The 24,050-nt window shown below is 42.3% G+C and overlaps 1 protein-coding gene across 1 annotated transcript; it reads right to left on the bottom strand.

Annotated features, from left to right (window-relative positions):
• Positions 1–5: 5 nt before the first annotated feature.
• On the bottom strand, positions 6–17,616 carry sacs (sacsin molecular chaperone). The gene is made up of 5 exons (XM_067245637.1): positions 17,586–17,616; positions 17,270–17,416; positions 15,689–17,171; positions 15,249–15,340; positions 6–13,497 (listed from the first exon to the last, which is right to left on the bottom strand). The coding sequence occupies exons 1-5, from the start codon at positions 17,599–17,601 to the stop codon at positions 1,937–1,939; spliced, it is 13,299 nt and encodes a 4,432-aa protein (XP_067101738.1). The 5' UTR covers positions 17,602–17,616; the 3' UTR covers positions 6–1,936.
• Between the last annotated feature and the right edge of the window lie 6,434 nt (positions 17,617–24,050).

Below are 24,050 nucleotides of genomic sequence, written 5' to 3' on the forward strand. Positions count from 1 at the left end.
TTTTTCTGTGCAGATATTACAACACACCATTTGAATGCATAGAATTGTCTGGGAAAGAAACCTTTTTATTTTGATAGGGAATCTCTACATTGCTGTCTTGAAGCGATATCATATATAGTAGATCTTATTTATATTGCTCTCTAATGCACTCTAGTGGAACATTTCTGCAACAGTGGCACATTCGGTATTTTATGAGAGTTCCCGTAACCATGATGACCAACAAACATATTGGAGTTGTTATCCACTGTTCATTTTCTTCAGAAAATAAAGTCAAACATGCAATATTTCATCATCCTTAACTATACATCCACAAGATCCCATGCCATTACCAACAGTCAGAATGCATACATTGAGATAACACTTCAGTGTTTCTGTACTTGGATTCCCTATTCCACTTATATCCATCAATGTGACATACATATGAAATCAAAAGTAAATTATTTCAAAAATATTCTAGAGTTGCCAGCAATGTGACAGCAATTTGCTTTGTTTTATTTTGACAACTATATGTAAGTTCATTTCGGTTACCCTTTTATCCACTGTTTGGAGGGGCTACATGAGAGGAGCTGACACAATTTACTTTGAGGGGATTTATTGACTATGGCACAGCAGCGTACATCAAGACAGATATATGGTTTCCTCTTCTAAGGTCTTTCAAACGTATTTTCAAGGAAATGCCCTTGGCTGGACACCTCGCAATTATATGAGGTGTTATGTCATTAAACAAAGAAAGAAAATAACAAAAAAACAGGAATCAAATGTACATTAACAATATGCTGCCAGTACCAGTGTATCTGTAGTCCAAAATCATTCATGAAAATACATAGTACAGCAAACAACAAAAACTAGCACCACATGAGGATGCTGCCTGAAATACCCCAGTAATATGAACAAGTCATACAGTTAACTAACAGACAGTGAATTGGCAAAAGTAAACATTTATCCCAAATGGTACACTAATACAAAATTGTCCAATCTAGTATTTTTTATATTTAAAGTTGGCTTATTATTAATAGAACTATAATGTAGACGAGTACACAGATTTGTAGTAGCTTACGCTCCAAAATAGATACCCTTCTGAATTTGACTATTTGTCATATTATTGTATGGTGACAAGTAGAAATATTCAGCAATGGATGATATGTTCTCTAAGTACACACGAAAGCTACTGCCAAGTGGACCATTTGGAAATTTCTGATGACATTCAAATTCTCCCTATCTGCTGAGGTGATACAAGCTTACTACAAGTGTGAGCACAAGTACAGGAGGTGTTTCAAGAAAGTGCTTTAAGCATTTACAAGCAATGGGCTATGATACATATGCATTACAACTGGTACGGATATAACAGCAAATAAAAAAATTGAAATATAAGACAATTGTACAAATACGTTTGTAATGTAGTTGATTTGTTTTCAAATCTTGCAAATAGAATACACTACATGACAACATTTGAAACGTGAAAAGGATCAATTAGCATTTTGAATTACGTCAACAAATTACAGTCGACTGCTTGTCTGTGGCAGGAAAATATAATCTTATAGAAAATCAAGTAAATAGCAGCATAGTTGCACTCAGTTTACGGAAAAAATATAAACAGGGGACTTTGGTTAAAAACTGAGTATTGCTGGGATTTTATATGTACAGCAATTCAGATCACTATTATCATTGTAAAAGGGCAAAGAACCTAATTTACTTAAAGACACTAATTGTTAAGATATGGTATAATTATACTGTACATGTATACATTTTGCATGGGCCAGCGAACCAATAAGGGTACTGTACATCTAAGCTGACAGCTGCTGGATTCTAGTATTTGCCTCAAAACAGTAAGATACAGATCAACATCGCATTGTTAACTAGATTTATTAAATTTTTCGTAGAATCTATGCATATTTTCTCAATCTAAAGTATAATATCTGTTAGCAGTGTGACAGTATTATATTTTTTGCTGCACAAAGGTTTCAAGTTTGATGATGATTCGTGCTGTACACTCCATCACTCTCATGGCGACCTCAGATGTGAATCTGTCATTGGGGATTTGGGGAAAGGGCAAAAGGTCAGGATAGCGGGTTCGGAGGCTGTCCACGCCATAACCCTCCAGGATTTGGACATCATTGGCAAGTCCTTTGAGCTGTGAGTTGTACTCTTCCACTTTCTGTGCCAGTGCAGTGGGTTTCACATCCTTGTCTGACTTTCCCCTGACAGAGTAATCAGCAGCTATCAATGCTAGTTTTGTGGCCAGGTAGCATTTGAAGCACACCCACTCATTGGCATTTTTGTGAAGGTCATTCCGAGCAGCTGAAAAGTTAGCTCTTGCTTGTCTGAGCCACCTGCGGGCTTCTACAGGGTTACCAACAGACTTGAAGGTGGGGGGGACAAAGAAACGATTAGAATGAGATGAACCTGCATAGCTAGAGTAATGCTCCCGGAACTGTTGATGCTCTGATTTATGGCTTGTTGCCTCCTGGTTCCATGATGTGTAAAACCTTTGAAAAGAAAACTTTTCTGATTGGAAACGAGTGGAGGATGTTGAGAAAGGCCTCCTGGATGCTCTTTCTGTACCCTGCTCAGTCATAGATTGCTTCTCCATCCTGTTGATCTCATTCTGTAAGTGCTTGAAGACCTCTGTAGCAATGTCTAGATTGTCTGCATTCTTGTCAGGATGCCACTTGAGATATAGCCTGCGAATAATCTTTTTCCTTTCAGTTTCATGAAGTTTCCAGGCTTGCTCGATTACTAAGGTCACTTCTTTCAGAATTTCTGGCAATGCACTTAGTCTTATCTTTTTGGAAGTTTGTTTTGCTGGAGGGGCTCTGTGATTTTCCTTCCCGGCCAAATGAGGTGGTACCATTCGTGGGCCAGATGAACGGCTTTGCGCTGGACTTGTTGGAGTCGATGGGGAGCTGCTATCCCGAATGTTTTGGGTACTGTCATCTTGTCTGGAGAATTTGTACAAATCCAAAGAACTAACTATTTTGTATTCACTGTAACCAATGTCAATCTGGAAACATTTCCCAAGGACGTTTGGGTTGTCTTCTTCTTCTTTCTCCACTTCTTGAACTATTATGGCATATGTGTAGGTTGGCTGGTAGGAACCATATATGTCCCCTCCTTCAGAGTCCACAAGATAACCCACATATTCTCCAGGGTAAAACACATTCATGGGGTCCATCAGCAGAATATGATGTATCTCCGCTGGTATAGGAGTTCCAGGAAGGGGAAGTTCAAGTTTTGAGGGCTCTGTAGAGTCATACTTAACACCTAGGTTGTCAAGCTTCTCTGTGATCCTGTAGATATCATTACAGCCCAGCATGGCAATCAGATAGGATGTGTCAGATATCAAATTGTCGGTTGCAGACTTTAAGGTCATTGCCAGTGCCAAAAGGAAATTAATGTCCTTGCTGTCAGAGTGCTGGATGTAAAGATGAATAACAGCTGTCCCGTATCTTTTCAGAAATGCCAATGTCTCACTCCGACTATGTGGGATGGGGCTGCAACCTTTGACTCTTAGTGTTGTTTGAAGTTTTTCGAAACAGGACACCTTCAACCCCTCACAAAGTGCTTTGCATAATCTTATGGCTTTTTCTTCATTCACAAGGTACGCATTGTCATTTTCGTGCTTCATTATTCTGATCAGTCCTGTGATGAACTGTTCTGATGACAATAGTAGCTGGAGGCGACCCTGAAGTGAGCAGAGAGCTCCAAACTGGCACATTTTGGGACAGTCTTCGTCCAGCTGCTCCTCAAGGATGCCACTCAGTAGTCTTGGCCTTAGCTTCTGGGGGAGCAGCATGATCAGCTTGGTATGGAACGAATGGTCTTTGCCAAGATAACACTGACTCATGTCAACTAGCATCTGGACACCAACGTTGCCCTGAATTCTGCTTTTGAAGTGTGGAGCATCATCAAACACAAGACTATTTGATTTGGCTAACCTACCATCGTGACTGGGTAGATAGAATGTCAAGTCTCTGAGGCCTTCGAGGTCTTTCCGTATTTCAACTGGGTCATTCTGGAGACTTTTGAAAAGTCCAGACACAGCCCTTTTCACTGTTCTCATTTCATTGGGGTCAAGCTGCTTTCCCTCTGAATTTCTGTAAATGCGGCACAGCACTTCAACATATTGCTTTGTTGAAACAACATCCTCTGTGCCCAAGAGCTTAAACAACTGGTGAAAGGTTCCCAGCTCCAGGGGTAGTTTGTAAAGGTAGGGTTTGAAGTCAGATTCATTGTCCAAGTTAATTACAACTTCCTCTGGTTTTAGAAGTTTCCAGCCCTCCTCAACCATGACAAATGCCACTCCTCGTAGATGGTAGCGAAACTCTCGCTTGTCTGCATTGAGAAACTCGTAGCTGGACCTCAGGATTTTGTTCCTACTTTTCACCATGTCGTCATCCAGGTTGGATATATTGCAGATGTTTTTGCAGTTGCAGATGACTTTCTCCAGTGGGGGTTCTAAGTTGACGCCTAACATAGTCAGCACCTGGTCAAGTTGTTCTTGGCCTGTGAGTGTGCTGCCTTCCTGATCTTTGAGGCCTGAAGGCGTGGCTTTCTCTGAAAGAATAGGGCATGATGTCCAAAGAAGCTGAATTATATCCGTTTGCTTGAATTTTGGATTCACTTGAGATCCATTGAATCGAATCATAGGAAGCATCCCACTCATTTCTTGGTATTGAGAGTGTAGCCGAATCAGGTCTGTGGGTGCACGTTCAGGACACAGAAATGATATCATTGATAGCTCTTTAAGAAAAGTGCCTACAAATAGATCTGTCCTGTCATTGAAGATATGGTTTAGAAGAACATCCACAATGTTTTGGGCTTTATCATTTGACCAATTCTCGGTTTGAGATTTGATACTGACTTCTTTTGCAAACTGAAGAATTTGCTGCTGCGAGACAGTGTACTTCAAACCTACGTTCCTTAGAAATGTGATCCATGATGTCATGAACGCCGTTCCATTTTTTGGATTTGATGCATGCTCAACTTTCTTAAAGAAGTCATTTGAAATGAAGGACTTGGATGGCAGCATTACTTCAAATACCTTCACTGTTTCATCATAGAACTGTTTGGCAGGCTTGAGTCTGTTTGTGTAGTCATAGATGAATGACAGACTTTCTAGTTTCTCATACAGCTGCTCCTTCATCACACATGACTCTTCCATTCCCAGAAGTCTTTCCTTCAAATAGACAAGATGTTCGATTTTGCTATCGTATGACAGACTGTCAAATTTTGGTAGGAGGTGCTTCAGGTAGACTTCCAGATCATCAATTGGACTACATCCAAGAAAGTTGTACAATTCCTTTAGCTGTGGATTGTCTGCCAAAAAGCCAAAGGAGGTTGTGTGGGCCCATTTTTCCATATCTACAGAAGGGATGCTTTTAACTAGAACATAGCATGAACCAAAGTTAGCAATGCTGATGTATCTGCCACTGGCTGCTTTGAAGCATGGGAGCAATTTCAAACTGCGTGTGTCTTCAGGAGATAGGTTGGTCAAGTTGGAATTAAAATACAACAGAACAGCCTCAAAATCTTTGTCAGACAAGTTTCCTGCTTTAAAAGATGATGTCTGAATCATGTACTCTAGTGCTTTTAGAATACTGGATGGATTGTCAATGTTTGCTGTATGGTGTGCCAGGAAAGGTAAGAGAGGGCTCTCTTTGACACATATTTTGTTCACTGCAAGCTGAATGCACCCACTTTTCATTAGAGTGTGGAAGACTTTGTCATTTTGGCCATTTGGAAAGATAGCTGTGTTTATCAAACTCATAGGCAACAACACATCGTGTTCAGGGACGACTAATTTGCTGCTTGAAACCATGAATTTGATTCCAGGCAGCAAAGCCCAGTCTTTCAGGATGTCAAGAACTGTATCAAAGCTCGGTTTGATGTCTGCCTGTTCTTCCTTAATAGCAATGTTCTCGCCAATGAAGTGCCATACACTTTTGAGCCAGGATTCACTGGCAAAGCTGTCTCTCCACTTCACAGTGATCCTTGTCCGATACTCACGAGGTAGTACAGAACTCAGTAGTTCACCAAAACTGCTGATGTCAAAGACCTTTGCAACACCGGATTTAATCAAGATATTGCTGTACTTTAAGTACAGTGTGTTCATGAACAGCTCTTTCCTTTGGGTTATCAAGTCATGGTGTGTGGTCAGAAACTTTGGTCTTTTTGAGTCAAACACCTGGAGTATGTTGTCCATAGTCATCAGCAGTGGAAGGCCCTCAATGCTGACTTCATTCTCTTCTATATCTTTAAAGCAGTAGTCAACGATCAGCTTCAGACTGTGGAAGAGTTTGTAATTTGACTGCTGGAGTCGACATGGTAGTTTTCCAACCTGGCAACAAGTGTCTGGGGATGAGAAAGTGTGGAGAAAGTTGCGGACATCTTCTGAGGTCACGTAGCTCACTGGAATGCCTGCATCCTCCAGACAGAAGAAAAGACTGGCTGTTTCATCACAGCTGTAGACCAAGTTGAAGCCCACATCCAAGAGCAGAGTCTTGAGTCTGTATACATTCTCAGCCACTGACTTCCGGGTTGTAATGTTGTACTCTGTGTTTTTCAGATGTTGAAGTTCGTCTTGCAGCAGGTTGTCAAAAAAGGCTTGACCTTTGTTTGCAGAGGATGTGTTCACCCATGAGATATAGATGGCAGAGTGCATGTCTGTGTTGTCAGTGTGCGGTGCCCTTACAACAGGAAGTAGACGTTTCAGGTCTGCATGAATGCAGTTGTACACTGCTTTAACAAGGCAGTACCAATCTGGCTGTATGTCAAGTCTGTTGACTGGGAAGAAGTAAATAAATTTTCTCAGAGAGTCTTTGACAATGTGAATTGGTGTTCCTTGTAAAACTGTCATGGTAGGATCGGGTCCCTGGAAGTATCGTCTCTTAAGCTGGATCAACAGCTCAACATAGGCTGGGGCTATCAGAGATGTCATCAAATTGTTGTTCCAGTCACTTCTCACGCCAACTCCATTGTCATCTCTCCAGAGGTTTCTCCTGGCAGAATCCAAGGCAAAATGCCCATTGACATGAAAGGGCAAACCAGTTTCCAATGAGAGAGGTAGGAAGCAGAATGCTCTGTGAGGTTTTTTGTAATTATGACTAATGCATGCAGCCACTCCCCCACGAGGAAACAGAGTAATGTCTTCATTCTTGTGGGCTGAGATCACACTTTTAGAGACACTCTCAACGCTGGAGAAGCCAGATCGGTTGCAAACCATCCAGGTTGTTAAATTGCCATCAGAGTCTTCAATATCCATTGTGTAAGTTATTTGTTGGACTGGGATTTGCATGAGCTGCTTCTTTTTTGTCACACTATCCACAACTGAGGCATGGAACTGCTTGCGCTTTAGACGGTCACCGTCTGTGATTTTGGCGGTCACAGAGTAGAGCACTTTGAGGTCACCAGTAGCATTCTCAATTTCACAAATTGATATTTTTTCCATGTGGTTGAGGAACATAAGGAGCTCCACCCCATCAGTTTTAAGTTTGTCCAAAAGGTTTTGCACCATTCGGTCTGATGCAGGAACAGAGCTAATCTCTGATATTTTTGCCATTTCCGTAGATCGTATGGGGAATCTGAACATTGTGGAGTGTTCAAGCTTGAAATGAGCACCCAAGTACAGACCTAGAACATCGGAAAACTGAGATCTAAAGTCTGAGTCCAAATCTCTAAACATTCTTCCAGGACTGACAGATGTTGCCCCGGGTGCATATAGTGCATGTGGATCAAAGATGCAAAGAATGTCATTGTTTGAAATAAAGGATGGACAGTCAGTGATATGATAGACTGAGTTGAATCCTATGCCATATTGTCCAGTTTTGCCTGGGTTGGCTTCTTTTGTTCCTCTTCCTAAGTTTTGGATTCCTTTGACATCGTCTTCAGTAAAAGGCTGATTGTTATAGACACAAAGTGATGGACCTTGCATTGGGAACCATTTGTCATCAAATATTCTGTCTGTGGGGTGTGTTCTTGGATCAAACACAAAGTAGATTTCAGTGGCTTTGGCATCATCTGCATTTTGAAGGAGCTCCTTCAGCATTTCCTTTTCTGACGGGTAAGCATTGAGAATGCTTTTGATTCTACTTGTAAGTTTTTCTTTCTGTCCAAACTCACTTCCAAGTGTAGTAAAGCAGATGTTTGAGGCATACCTTTCCAAAGCTTTGTGACGTTTGGGCACAGCTCCCAATTTTACAGCAACTTCTCTTGGAATATCTGAATGGCAATATTTCACAGTTGAGTCTCTGACTTTAATCCATGGACAGTCATTGTAGCACAGGGATTTGGATGGCTGCAATGTAAAATGGGTATCAGGTAGGAGAATCTCTCCATAATTGGCTTGGCAAAATTCTTGGTTTTTGTCTCTGATTAAGCTCCAGATACCTTCACTTATGATTCTGCGAGACAGCTGAAAGTTCTCCTCAGAGAGTGCCCGTCGGCCACATTCCTGTCTTAATACTTCGAGGACTGCAGAGAAGTTCTCGACGGTGAAGCTTGACTGGACACCGACATTCTCAAAGAGCTCACGACAACTGTTTCTGTACTTGTTGGGAAGTTGGTACAGATAAGGTGCTGCGTCAAAGTTGAGGTGGAATGCAACCTTTGAGGGATTCACATATGTGTTTTCCACAAGAATAGAGCTAAAGGTTTTCAGCTCCTCCGTGATTTCTTCCTTTGTTGTACTATCTTGTAGCATCTCCTCATGCAGGTACTTGTAGCAAGCATTTGTTATGTTTTCCTGATACAAGGTAACTCCATCAAATGATTTAGATAGTTCCCTGAGTTGACCAATGACTAGTCCAATGGTGGGCTTTCGTATCAATCCAAGAATGTCTTTCACAGCTAGTGTAATTGGGCCACAACCTTTGAAAGATGGGGAATTTTCATTCAGGAGTGGCTTCATCAGGCACACTGTGTCCTGATGATCAGTTGTAAATAGATCTCTGGCGGAGAACATGTTGGAAGGAGAGTAATTGTTCCCATGCCAAGGTAAGGAAAAGCCTGCAGGTTTTGTCAAAAATGGAAGGAAACGAATACCCTTTAGCTTTTCCAGAAGCTCTTCGGCTCCAGAGTCTTTCACTTTGAGCTTTTCATCAATGAGACTGAGCAGTATGCTACTGCGAAAGCACGCTGCAGTGTGATCAGTTTCATTTAGACCTATCACTGATTCGGCACGTTCAATCAGGTCCTCCCACAAGAGGTCGTCCTTCACCATGCCCAGCTGCAGTAACTTGACTAAGCACACTGGATTCAGGTAGTCTTTTGAGGTTCCTTCAGGAAAGCGACCATCATCAGCATTGTAAAGTTTGGCAACTCTCCCTTCTGGATGGATTAGCTTTGATGGTAAGACCAACTGCTGATCTGGACCTGAGCATGGAATGCATGGTGTCTCTCTCAGAATTGATGCAAATTCATCCAATTTTTCATTCAAGACATATTGCATCAGGGGGTCTCGGAGCTCTTTATCAATGTCTTGGATATGGGGGAAAAATACATCTGAGAAGAACTGTTTCTCTGTGAGGGTGTTCTCCATCAGCTTGCCCTTGCACCCAGCATCATCAAAACCCTCCTTTACCCAATCAGGAAGCTCAACTGCACAAAGGTCTTGTGAACCGCTCTTTTTGAGATACTTCAAGAATATCTTGAAAGCAGCAGGGCCGATGTCTGGCCTACAGAGCAAGGTGTCATCTAGAAACCGGACTTGCTTGATTGACACCCAGGTATTGCCATCAGAGAAAACTCTTGCTTGATCACTGTCACCTCCTTTGGCTATTTCTTGGTAGACACCTTGGCTGATCAATGTGAAGTCGTCATGCACAACACTTGGATCAGGCCATGCTGCAAAGTAGTTGTAATCAAGCAGTTCTCCACTTTCTGCCATGGAGCGAAGCATACTGAGGGCTTCCAGATACGCCTTCACAATCACATGCCTCATGAACACAGAGTTCCAGTGGCCTTTGGTGTCTGTTTTCCAGATCTCCTTGCGATTAGAGGTCACAGCAAAACAGCCATTGACATGGACTGGCAAGCCTGTTTTGATTCTGAGAGGTAAATAACAAAACACCTCACCTATTGGACTGTTGTTCGTCTTGACTGTCCATTTTCTGTTTTCCTCTTCTGAGAGCAAAACAGCCACCGCCCCACAAGGCACTAGTCCGAGTCGTTTTCCAGTCTCCCCTAGGGAGAATTTGAGAGCTTCGGTTACATCCATACATGAACATATGAGCCAGTTTGTTGTTTCAATTGCCTTTTGGGGCATTTCATCTGTGAGTCGTCTCGATTGAACACCTTTGGCAGCCATCTCAAAGTATGAGTTTGGATCCTCTTCAGAACCTCGGAAGAGGGGGGACTGGAGATCAACTATGCGCTTGAACACATTGTGAAACTCTTCCACCATTATGCGTATGATGCAGCCGGACTTGGGAACGTCGGCTGGCACCCTGTTGGTGCTTCCCACCTTTTTCATCACTTTTGCAGCAGACTTCAGGATGCTTAGTGGGCCATACGCTGCTTTGGATGACCAGACACTTTTGTTTATGGCAACGACATCTTGTGCTGCAGCAGGGTTTGGCTCTTCATATTTCAGATACTTCAGTACCATGGAGCCGACATGCTGTGTGAAAAGAATGAGCCGATGGCCACATATGCTGAACTCATCGACAAGGGAGTAGATGTCTGTGGTGTTGTAATAGATGCTGCTTATCTCACTCGCTGATGCCTCCTGTTCTGTCCTAAACGGCAGTCTGAAAAGTGTTCCTTCATACTTGTAGGGGCACTCTTGAGCCAGAGGGAGTTGGCAGTTGAACACGTTGATAAAAGGTTTGAACTGATTGGGGAATTTTCTCAGTCGTTTTTGTTGTTTGCTCCAGTTGATTTTAATTCCTGGGTTGGACCTGTCTCTTATATGCTTACTGATATGGTTGATATTTGGATCAAACATGATCATGAACTCTCTGCTCATTATGATGGGGATGTCAGTGATGTGATACACTGAGTTGAAACCCAGGCCAAATTTTCCAACTTTGTCTGCTTCACATCTCTTCATTGATCCACCTAACCTTGTGATGTTCAGGAAGTCAGTGTCTGAGAATACAGAGTTGTTGAATGACCACAAGGCAGGGCCATGGCATATAATCATGCCAGGATCAAGCAAGTTTTCTCGAATATCAGCATTCTTTCGCATGTCAATTAGGAAGCTACACTCTGTAGCATTAGCATCGTCTGCATTCTGAAGAAGCTCTTTAAAGATATCGGAGACTGATGGATATTCTTCTAAAATGTTCTTTATTCTCACTGTTAGAGGTTCTCGTTGACCTGACTGCTCAAAGCCAAGATTTTCTGGATTGATCAGTCTCGTACTCAGACAAGGTACTTTCAGCCACTCTGCAGTTTTCATAGGGATGTCATCATGAACTAAGATGATGGGTTCCGACGCATCGTCAAGTAGGTCGTTCAAATCATCCACCTTGATGTCGCAGTAGGTGCACTCATGAATAGGTTTCATGGCGAGTTTGCTTGGGTCCTTGTAGGAGAGGATGGGCACATGCATGTCAATCTCCACAGAAATTTGACTGCTATACAGCCATCTTAAAATGTTTATCAGGAGGTGCAAATTATGTTTGCTTTCTTCCTTGGTCATGTCTCCTTCACATCTTTGCCGTATTGTGTTTATTACCTCAAAAACATGGCTTGGAACAACCTCGTCAATTGAACCACAAAATTTGAATAGTTTGTTAAACTTTGCAATCGTTTTTGGCAAAGAATACAGGTAGGGTTGCAAATCCAGGTCAGAAATAGGTTTCAAGACTGTTTGGCCAGGTGATGAAAATGTCTTGCCAGTCCAAACCCAATCAAAGGGTAATGACTTCATAGCCTCTCTTGCATCCTCAAGATGTGCTTGCATGAAGTTGTAAATCTCAAATAAAATCTGCTGGAACTGATACCAGTCTTCTGTGGTGAATGCCTGAGATCTATGCCAGTCATTCACTGCTTTTAGGTGCTGTAGCACTTGGTCAACCTGTGGCTCGATGGACAACTTCAGGGCCTTCTTCATACCTGCAGATGTACGCTCCACAAGTGCAACTGGGGATCCCACAAGCACTGCATGAGATATATCGCACATTTCCGAGAAAGAGGAGATGTTCAAGGAGTCTCCCATCCAAGCAAGCGACTTTGGGTAATTAAGAGGTCTATCCTTGCACACTGGCACCCATTTCAGTGTCTGCAGTGAAGCTTGAGCTTCTGAAGATTTAACCAACTTGGTTTGTCTATTCAGTATTTGCAGCAGTGTTTTAGCCTTCTTAACCAATGAGTCCCACACTGGCTCCTTGCCACCTTGTAATTCTTCTATCTTCCTGGCCACTTGGAGCACATCTTTTTCAGTGAGTTGCACTTCGTTTTTAAGTCCAAGTTGTCTTAGTGAATGGAGAATATCAGGGGAAGATGTGTATGTTTTAGTGGGAAATCTAGTTTTTTCCTCCATGTAAAACAGGTCTTGCAGAATCTCCAGTTCAGAATCAAATAGGTCTGTGGCTGCAACAGGTTTTCCTGAAGTGATATGAATAAACTTCAGACTGGAAAGCCATCCAATCACAGCTGAGTTTTCATTCTTTAGGAAGGACAGATGCTTAAGAGCCCAGAGCATGATTTTAGTTATCTCATCTTTTGTGTAGAACCCCTTCTCGATGTCTTGCACAACCAGCTTAAAGCACTCTGTAGTTTTCACCTGTTCTACATTAAGCAGCTTGATGAGACGAATGGATGCCTCATCACAACAGCCTACAACATTTATCGACAGTTTCACCTCAGGTGGATACTTGGCAGTATGATGTAATGCTCTGGCCCCCTTCAATGAGGTAAACGTTGGGGTGCTTTTGTCTGAGCAGGGCCCTACTTTCTCAAAGATGGTCAGTTCCTGGAGGATTCTCTTCTCTTTCTCTGTGACATCAGCCAGCCCAGCAAGAAAGTTTCGGAGTGCTACCTTTTGTTTGACAGAGAAGGATGAAACTTGGCTTGCGACTCTTTGTGTTGATGTTCTGTCCATAATTTGTAGGAGCATGCTGGGAGAAACAGGGTGGATGTAGTTCTTCAGCAGAGGATGCTGCAGAGAGGAATCTAATTTTTGGACTACTACTGCCCCAAGCTTTTTCATCAGTTCAAGGAGGCTTTCGGAAAGCGGGGCCTCTTCCTCATCCACCATGATAATGGGTGAAGGATTTTTCAGACGCATGAGCTCAATAGTGTCATCACTTTCCTCCAGGGGCACATTTGGGATCAAAGGCATGTCTTCAAAGGTACTTAGGTCATCAGGAAAGTTAATATAGAGATGCTTCCAGACCCTCTTCAGCCACGAGAGAGTGGGATGCTTCTTCTCTCGATTCCCAGGACACCATTGGACAGTGAAGTCTCTGGTAGGCCAGGCTGTTGAAAGGATGTCCTTTATGAGTCTTGCTGATCGGTCAGGTGTGAGCACTTGTACCTGAGTGCAAGGTCTTCCTATAAGCAATGCAAAAGCACAAGTCAGCCACATTTATTAATTATTTAAGAACATTCACTTTTTAATATCCCAAATAAGGTACTCATTGCTGGTTATAGGAAAGAGATTGGAGATTTTGTACAAGTTTTATCTCATTGGATAGACGGGGGCCACACCGGACACACACAAGCCCATTTGTAGCTGCACACTCCCTTAAAAAACACACACATTTGAACACACATTGCACATATAATAACATATATGTATTAGTATTAAAGGATCATCAATTAAGTTTATTAACTTAATATGATTTATAGCTATATTATCTGTATCATTTTGACTACATTGACAGTATTTGAATAATGAAAAGCACTAAACAATCTGATTCACCATGCAGTGCATGACATGCACACAACACACCAGCTATATTAGGTAGTACCAGGTACTAATATTTAGTATCTTTATCTTTGATGCACAGATCAAATCCCAAGATTACCATAACATTGGACATTTATTTTGACTGCCATATCTAAGAGTCACACATTGGGTTAAGATACCTTTCAGCCTAGTGTGAAGTACACTTTTATAAATAGTTCAAAGCTGTTGAGGTAATTACTGATATGAGTGCAATATACACAGCTGGAGAACATTTCAAGGAACTCGTAAGTGAAAACCAAACAATGTCCCAATAGTAGCACGAATAGTATGTTAAAATGCGTATAGTTAAATAGATAATACACAGATTTTTATTTATTTACTGTATTATATTCAATATTTGACTGAACAATGTTCAAAGCAGAAATTACTTTCTCGAAAGGGGTTCTCACAGTTGTCATAATGCCCACTAAATATCTGCCATTGGTTTGGGTTACTGTAAAACTTTGATTATGACGTAACAGCACACCTCACAATACCTACCTGAACACCCCCAAAGATACTGTTGCACTGCAATTTAGTTCAAAGGACATGTTTTAGAGATTTGAGCAATGGTTCCATTTACTCTACTGCACAAACAGTAGATCCCAAATAACAATCATTTAGTAATCAAATATTAATTAATGTATTAAATATAGTTGATAGCTGAGAACATAATACATCGACCCCTAATGGTGGTCTGGAGAGGCCTGCAGCAGCAGAATACAGGGCTGATTTACTGAATGACTTTGTGTTTACAGTGCAGCTGCTGTAAAACCATGGAGACAGTGTTATAACAGTAATATGTAAACGAGGAAAAAAGCTTATTAGGCGTTTAACAGGGATGAGGTTGCGGACAAGTTAGCACTTTGTGTCTTCAAATTCTGTGACTTCAGCATTTTCCCCCAGAGTTCATGGGCCTTTTGGCAAACTCCAGGTTGGATATAGGCGTATGCGTGTCCAGGATCTGATAGCTGTGAGTGGAATGTGAGGCACAAAACCGACTCTCCCATCTGCCTGCTCAGCAGTAATAAATTATCTATCAGCAGTGCACCAGATTTCATGTCCCAGGGGTGCAGCATGGGAGCGGCGGGACCAAGAGTTATTACCACCCGGTTTAAAACATGCATAAGCCTTATACCTTAACCACGAACAGAGTTTCATTGCTTTGCAGTCTATTCTATTGAATCTACTCTGTATGTTTACATTTTAGGACAGTAAGCAATACTTGGATATTGATTATAACTCAAAGACATGTGGGGCCAGACTCTAAGATTTGGATTCCTCACTGACAATTATCCAAGACAAAATAAAGTGTTAGTGCAGCACGTCATGTTTCTTGTGAGAGGGGATTTACCTCTGCTTTTGGAGGCATCCTTTAAGCTATCCATCACTGAGGGTTTAATGCTGTCCATGATGAAGCGCCTTTCTAGACCTGGGTACAGGGACCTTCACAAAGAATCAGACATTATTACAGTAGTAGTAGTAGTATAGTTGTTCCACTGAAATGTCACTAATAACTTTATATATTCCAAAGGGAGTCTGGTGGCTGAGCGGTGAGGGAATCGGGCTAGTAATCCGAAGGTTGCCAGTTCTATTCCCGGCCGTGCCAACTGACGTTGTGTCCTTGGGCAAGGCACTTCACCCTACTTGCCTCGGGGGAATGTCCCTGTACTTACTGTAAGTCGCTCTGGATAAGAGCGTCTGCTAAATGACTAAATGTAATGTAAATATGCATTATGCTAACACAAACTGGGTTGATCAGGAATGAACAGAGTGTGATAAGTTCTACAGTACCTCGGGTACTCCTCAGAAGCGATGTAAACGGCATCCTTATCACTGACAGAAGATGAGAAAGCAGCAAACGTCTCATCTTGCAGGGGTAGGAGCTCCAGCCCAATGAGGTCACTGTAACAGGCATCGCTAAGGACAAACTCCAGCAACAGGAGCTTCTCCTGCGAGGACCCTTTGTGTCGGGTCTTCCTTATCACCTGCCGTACCAGAGGGGGGTTCACCTTCTTCACACAGTCCAGCCCGGTTCGATGGGCGGCCAAGACTGAGTCTACTGCGGCGGGCACCTTGGACACCTGCATTCCTGAGCTTTGGAGGTAGCTGATCACAGTTTCATTGATGTCCTCGTCCATGTCGAGCTCTGAGAACACAGCCTCTTCCACACGGATCCAGCTGTTACTGAGAGAGTAGATGACTGGCTGCTCCAACAAGTCACGGAACAGTGGCTCCAGGATGGGCCTCCAGCGGGGCCTGGTCTGGTTCAGATCCGGCCAGGCCCCATACGTTCCCCTGGGGGATAGGGGGAAGTCTTGGTCCTTCTTGGTTTGGATCCTCTTGATGGCCTCAGTGATGAGGGTGAAGTAGGCCCGGGGAATTACAGTGATGATCAGCAACTCATTCCAGAGGGCTGCAGGGTCCCTCCACTGGTCCACCTCCCGCCATTTGATGCTCCTGCGGTTGTCTGTGAGGCCGAAGAAGCCACTGACGTGGACGGGGAGCCCCGTCATGCTCTCCTCTCCGGGGGGCAGCGGGAGGAAGCAGAAAGCCCGTCCTGAGAAACCTGAAGTGGCCCCCTTGTCCGCGTCAATGAGGGTGAGAGGCAGGGCGATGCCAATAGTGGGGATGAACTTTAGGTCGTCCGCCAGCGAGTCCAGGTCACTGCACATTCCCCGGCCCCCAACTCCGTTGCACACCAACCAGGTTGTCCTCTGGGTCTCCTTGGCTGTCTCATCCTGGGTCTCGATGTTGACCTGGTACGTGGCACAGGTGATGGTGCTACTCGGAACACTATTGCTGTAGCTGTCTGTGGCCAGACCCAGGGTCTTCAGGGAGTTGGGCCTCTCTAGCTTGTCCTCGGGGTTCTCACCTGCTGTCACTTTAAAGAGCATGCGCTCTGTACCATCCGACTCTCGCACATGTAAGGACACCTTCTGGACACTCTTGAGGAATAGGAGAACTGTGTCAGCATCGGCCTTGAAAGACTCAAAGAGCTCCAGAACTTTCTCTTTGTTGTAAATGTTACCACTTAGCAGGGATGGCTTCACTCGCAGGGGAAAGCGGAACAGCGTTCCATTGAAACTTCCGTCTTTGATGGTTTTCTCTGAGTTCTCAAATAAGCCGATGTAGGGGGCAAACTGGTCAGTCAGCTCTTTGATCTCCTTAGCGTCTGTCTTCAGGTTCCAACATTGCCCAGATTCATGGACTCCGAACAGAGTCTGGTGAGGATCTAGTATGCCAATCTGGTCTCCACTGAATATACTGGGAACATCTGGGAAAATCCAGTTAAACAAAAGAAAACAAATATGTGATGCATAAACAAAGAGAAAAACACACAAACTAAAAATATTACTGAAGAGTAAAGCTCACCTGTAATGTGATACACAGAGTTGAACCCAATTCCAAACCGGCCAACTTTCAAAGGGTCCTCTCTTTTTCTGCTCCTCGCAATCTCTTGAATTCCATTCCAGTCCTCAGTCGTGAAAACGGCATTGTTGTACACATACAGCGCAGTTCCTGCAACCAACACAACAAATCCAATGCAGAAATGAGAGCCCATTTTCAAGACCGAAACTAAACCATAGTCAGACAAAACCTTAATATCAGTATAAACCACTTTTGTACTAACAAAACTAAAATGACCAATGTGTATCTCGTCAGTTCACAAATGAATAAACCTTGATACCTTGATACTGGGCCATTTCAGGTGACCACAGTGACTCCAATCCATATTCTGTCTCATCAAACATAAACTTGACCTCCGTGGCACCAGCATCCTCAGCATTCTGAATAAGCTCCTTAAAAATAGAACAAAAAGATGTAGGGTACTGTAGCAGACACATTCAGAGACAATGCTAAAATAATATATTTTCATTAGAATATTTACTGACAAATCAATTCTCTGATCCTCCATGTGTACATTTAAGTTTCAGCATAAGCAAACTTGCCTTGTCCAAATGTTTACATCTTCCATTTCTACTGTGAAATGCCACTAGGTAATGATAAATGATTGTCTTAAGGAAGAGTAAAGCCTATTTTGGCAATTGTTTTCACAACTGTATAAAAATCTTAAATAAATGACACTCACTTTCAAGATTTGGCCTCCTTCCGGATATCTTCTGAGAATATCCTTCAGAAACTCAACCAAAGGGGGCGTGGTCTGTCCAAACCTCCCTGTAGTCCAATTATGAAAGTACAAATGATTGAAAAGTTACAAATTAACTTCCGAATGATAAATATATTTATCTAACAAACAATTTCTGTTCACCTCAGTGTTTTCGTTCACCTTTAACCATCATCTTACCTCCCCCTTTCAGTCCCCGCCCTTCGAGGGTGATGGATATTTCAGATGTTCTGGGATGCACCAGGGTCCCAATCTGCAATCTGTCATCCAGCTAAAGTTAGAGGAAGGAGACAGCAGAAATGACTTGAACTCTGCAGTACACACTACATGCTCTCGTCTTTTCTCAAAACCAATCTGATTACATTTGTAACTGCACACAAAGAATACGGATTGTGCATTTAAGGAGTGCGTACACTAAAGAGCATATCTTTACATGCTAAGTACAGTTTTGCAGTATACAAAGTAAAGAATACAATTATAGTAATAATATTTTTTTATGCTCACTGATTTTCAACTTAATAAATGCTAGCTAACCCAAGCAAATGATCTTCCAAGCCTCATAAAGAACTAGCATTACACTGTCAACAATCTTGGGGCCTTATGGGTAAGTGCTATTGCACATGTATGACTGTGATACACTATCACTTTGTCTCTCACAGGAGGATCAACAGTCAGCAGTCTGTGCCTGCACCAGGCCTGAGTCTGCCGTCTGTGGGGCTCCAAGGTGAAAGCTCTTCATCTGCACCGTCACCAGCTTCACTCAGCGCTTCTGGCACTGCCTGCCGCCTGGCAGGACGAGGCACCTGCGATCTATGCACAGCCAGCCTCTCATCATCTGAGACTCACATAGCTGACTGAAAATACTTTGACGGTATTGCCTGTTAACAATGATGCCTGCCTCGCCTCGTGGTTTGAGATGTTGACGCGCCCGCAAATGACTTCCTCTTTGTTTAGCTGCAGCTAAAACATAAGCTAGGAACATGGGTTTGACAGAGGAACCAACTGACTGACAATTATAGCCAACTGAAACTCCTTTGACGGGCTGTAACATTAAAATTCAGTTGACATCCAAAGAGGCTTTCCTTTGCTCTGAGGCCAACCGTTTTTAATTTGAGAGAATCAGGACTTTCAGCAGCACATTGGAGCATGTACGGAATTTGAAAGTAACAGGAGGATGACTGAACTTGTTGCTGCCTTGAAGTGTCCCCCAAAGCAAGACGTTCCCAGCTAAGTATGGACGCTGCCATGATGCCAAGCTTTCAGACAGCTGCTTTCAAATGGCCATTAGATAAGGCAACGCAATATTGAATCTCAATTTGCATTGAAGGTCAGTTGCCTTTCAACTTTCTGGTTCTAGGGAACAACTCTGGATGTCGGGAAAACTGAAGCTAATCTGAGGGCAGTTTGTGGGTGTGGTCTGTGGCTAATTCCTGAGTGTGACATCAACAGAGAGAGACTAACAGGAACTCCACCTGCTCCTTTCCCTCAGTTTGCCTTAGTGTGGAAAAGAGTGCAGTTCACTCCAGTCATGCAGACCATGGCACACACACCAATCTAACACTAGCCAAAACATTAGCTAAAACATTGTTCGGGTGTACTTTAGATCTACATGTATATGAATATTGGTTCAAGAAACATATTCAATATTTGCTAAGAATAGAAGAGGATCTAAATGCCAGTTCTCATCCAGTGGACTGGAAGGTCATGTCTCACATTATGCGTCAGGTCCACTGGCGAGCTGTCCAAGTAAGTCACACACAGCTGAAACAGTATCTTCTATACTTTAGCTGCCAAATATGTGATCATTCTGTAGGCAGCAGACATTGTTGTCTTATCTAAAAATATAATCCTGTATTAGGGGAGGGTTCCTGTGTGTAATATGTAAATACTTCATTTCAATCACAACAATTTAATTTTAAGTTCCTCCAAAATTTAAATAATGGATATGTATAAACAGCCAATACAAAATAGATTTCTGTTATCATATTTTAAAAACTCATAGTGGAGCAGAAACCAGTTACAACCCCTCTAATTCAAGTAATGAAAATGATTAAATGTAGTGAAAGGGTCACAGAACTGAGAAGTCAATCTCTGTCCTCTCTAACAGCAGGGGCACATGTAAAAAGGCTTCAGTTAGATCAATGGCACCATTGATTATGGTGATGATTATGTCATAGTTGATGTTTTGTTCATGTGCAAAGCAATTGGACACTTTAAAAGGGGGCAATTATCTAATGGCACTCAAGGCAATATGTTTTTTTTTTAACTTTAATCCTGAACATGCAGTAAATTGTTTCCTTAAACAACACAACAACGAAAGAATGGGAAGGTAAAAATTTTGATTAAGAGTTCTAATCTTGTCCTGGCAACAACTGACAATACAGTTGCCTACGATACAACTGGATCAAAGTCTTGTGTCCGATTATCAAGCAACATCTCTGTTCAAACAATGTGCTTTTGTTGTTTCACAGTGGAGCACACAATCATTCTAACCAGTCCTGATGTTGTCTGACATTATCTGAATAGAATACTTAGTCTATTAAAAAACCCTTGATACGTTCAAAACACTGAACAAATGAGGAGCGCGGGATGCGGCTGGGAGACAACAGCAGTGTGACACACAGGATGTGCTGCATGCACACTAGGAATGGTCACTCACTAATCTTATTTGTATTGTGCAAACCAAATATGCACAACACCCGCTACTGTGATAAAAAGGGCATACTCTTCAACATGCTCCAACTCTAATTTGAAGTTAACCCAATCTCCAATTGGGACTCCATGGCTGAGACGGGTTCCTTATGTCTCACCACTTTGCCATTGTGTATGAGCTGCTGTTCTGTAACGGGCAGGTCTGTCTCCTCGTAGATGAGTTGCTTGACGTCTCTGACAGCTGTAGAACGAGGGAGCTGGTAGTTCCTCAGGCCCATGTACTCATGACGGATTGTCACCCATGGCACCCTGTAAATACACACAAAAATCTTTTTGGACATTCTGTGTTTTTTCCCGGGATGTCTACGTGATATACTGTAACTAATCCCAATAAAACACCACGATGCGCCATCAGCAGTAAAACTGACTCCTTACAACATCAAGTGTGTCCTTGTAATTTTGGGAACTCAATGTGAATTTTTTGTACATTCATTATACTGTACATGAAAGAGCACTAGGTCACACTAACCCTAACCCGATCTTCATTGATTTTGGGAGTAACATGACAATGTAAACTCATAACAGTCTTGTCATCTGTTCATACAAAATATGTCCATTGTGTTTGTGTTACCCATTTCTCACAAATAATAGGTCTATAAGCACTATCTGCCACTACAAAGTTTTTTCGAAGCAGTGCACCTTTTGCGATGTCAACAAACCATTATTAACTGTACCAATAACTGTAGCACCTAGCCCTGCAATGTCCATGCATATAGCACAATTGGCTTGAGGCATCAACAGTGGATGGATGTAAAGAAAGGACGGCAAGAAGCAGGGACAGCCCAACCCAATAAACAATCTAAACATTCGTTTAGGGCCCCGCGATTAGTTCGGGTCCCCCCTCCCAAAAAAATAAAAAATAATAGTCAATCAAAGGCCCCCCTACACTGCTTTTGTTTAGGGACCCCGGCCCTGGCAGGAAGTCCTTAAACTCTGATCATAACTTCATCCCTGCATTGTTTATAATTGTCCTAGAACAATTGTGCACCCCACAATCATCACAATCGCTTCACTTCAGAGGTAGGCTAAATGAAGCGATATAATTTACACCAACAGTTTAGCCCATTCACACCAGCACATTTATTCCTAACTTACCATGGGTCTCGACACTTCGCCATCATTCCAGGGACGTTTGCTTGCTATGTACCATTGGACTTCTATCTTCTGCACTGACTGCAGACAAACTCCACCCGGAAAAAGACTGTAGCACAAACAGGACCGTTATTCTTTTTACGATACACCTGTCCATCTATTACATTGGTACGCACTACATTCGTTAGTTTAAAAACAAAATAGACCTTGTCAGCCAGTTTTGAGACAGTTGAAGCTCAAAACAACCGCACCTTTCATTGCGTATAAAGTATCATTGCAGTAGCCAGTTCTTCGCTATAGTATCAGCATTATTTACTCACTTATGCCCCTCCAAGACATCCGTTTCATGGCCTTAGCAAAGAGTTGACACCACTCATTTTAACTTCCTATCCTGCAAAGAGCAACATTGGGATTCATACGCAAGTAAAACCGTTACTTCCTACATATTAATTCCTTCAAAGGCGATGTTCTAATAATGTATTATGCGTGCATGTGATTGCTGCGGCGGGTGCTCGTTGGTCGGACGGATGGTAGGGGGAAGCTACTGAACGATGGTACTTGTAGTCTCTACAGTAAGATCAGAAACCAACAGGGCACTCCGCATGTTGCGTTTGTACTTTAAGGATAGAAAGGCATGCAGCTATGTGTGACAATCAAATATTATGTTTCAGTCATCAACATGGTTGATTACAAATATATGAAAAAACGTTAAGCCTATAGGTTACAGCTGTTTAATTCCATGCATCCTCCTGAACTACAGTTTCCTTGAAATGTGTTCTACAATCGTCTGCATAGGAATGAATACATAATGATGTATTAAGTTCATATTAGGCCTGGGTATCTGTACAGATAGACCTGGAGTCACCAAGTAAGTATTTTGCTGTGTGATTTTGGTGCAGTGCAATTGGCACCATAGTTGACTAATGCAAACGTAGTAGAATGACATCATCTATCCTAAGTCAATGACTTTCAGCACTTGTGAACGATCTGAGCACCTTATTTATATCAAAATCATCAAAATACAGCATTCACATACCAATCAGTCTAACACGTAGAATGCTACCTGATCCTTTCTATGAAGGCCACACAATATCAGTATTGGACTGCAATTTAAGCAAGTGTATTTTATTCACGTTGTACAAAAGCATTTCCCATACTGTTCCTGCTGCAGAGTCAGAAGCAGGGTACTTACGTTTTAGCGCACGATTCTGTCTGCAAGCATCACTGTCCACGCACATTGCGGCATCTTGCCCTGTCCTCTACACCCTTTCACACATCGTGAAGCGCAAGTCCCTGTTGGACTACCACAAGAGTCTGGATAACCCGCCAGACACATCCGCTCAGTATATGATGTTCCATAGATTTTATACCAAAAAAATCTATGTTACCCTATAGAGAGGAACCGCTACTGGGTCGTGTCTAAACATCTCTGGACAAGTTCAACGCTGCAGGTTCAATGCACGCAACTCTTAAAGTGGCAGTAAAAAAAGAAGAAGAGAAGTCCACAGTGGTCTGCATTTGCCACGCACCTAACATGTATTACAAAATATTGGAAACATATTTATAGCCAAGATTCAAAGAATATGTCTATGCCAGAATATACATTTCTTAAAATAGGAGGATATCAATTATCCCATGGAAAACACATCTGGAATCATCTGGGACCTTATCAAGTAAACAATGAAAAGCATAAGGGAAAAGTCTAAGCCTTATTTGTAGGCCTACATTAATATTTCAAGAAGGCCTAAGTCCATTTCTAAATCATAAAAAACCCAGGAACAACCACGAAGCCTACAGACAAGCACAATCACATGACAGTTTACAAGGCTAAACTAAAATATGCTAAAATTCCTACGCAGAAGTCCATTGACTCCATATATCCAGTAGATGGAGACAAAACATAGGTTCCACCCTGTGGCGGAGGTCTCTACGCAGACGAGAGTAGCAACAGTATAGTAATGCATGTAAAACTAGATGGGCAAAACGATGTCCAAGAGCCTTGTACCCACCAATGCAGCACATTTCGAGATGAAGGAATTATTCAGAAAGTCTTGAACACTTAGACCAGAGAAGCAGATATCTGTCGTTGTCAGGGAATAATATAATTTAATTATGAATCCAATGCCAAGACTAGACAGACATTTGCGTCTGTGGGTCTAAACTAAAATGAGCATATTGATTCATAAATACAAAGAAAATAGGCTACAATATTTAACAATTAAC

This window comes from Osmerus mordax, chromosome 11 (assembly GCF_038355195.1).
Source record: "Osmerus mordax isolate fOsmMor3 chromosome 11, fOsmMor3.pri, whole genome shotgun sequence".
In the NCBI taxonomy this organism is placed as follows: Eukaryota; Metazoa; Chordata; class Actinopteri; order Osmeriformes; family Osmeridae; genus Osmerus; species Osmerus mordax.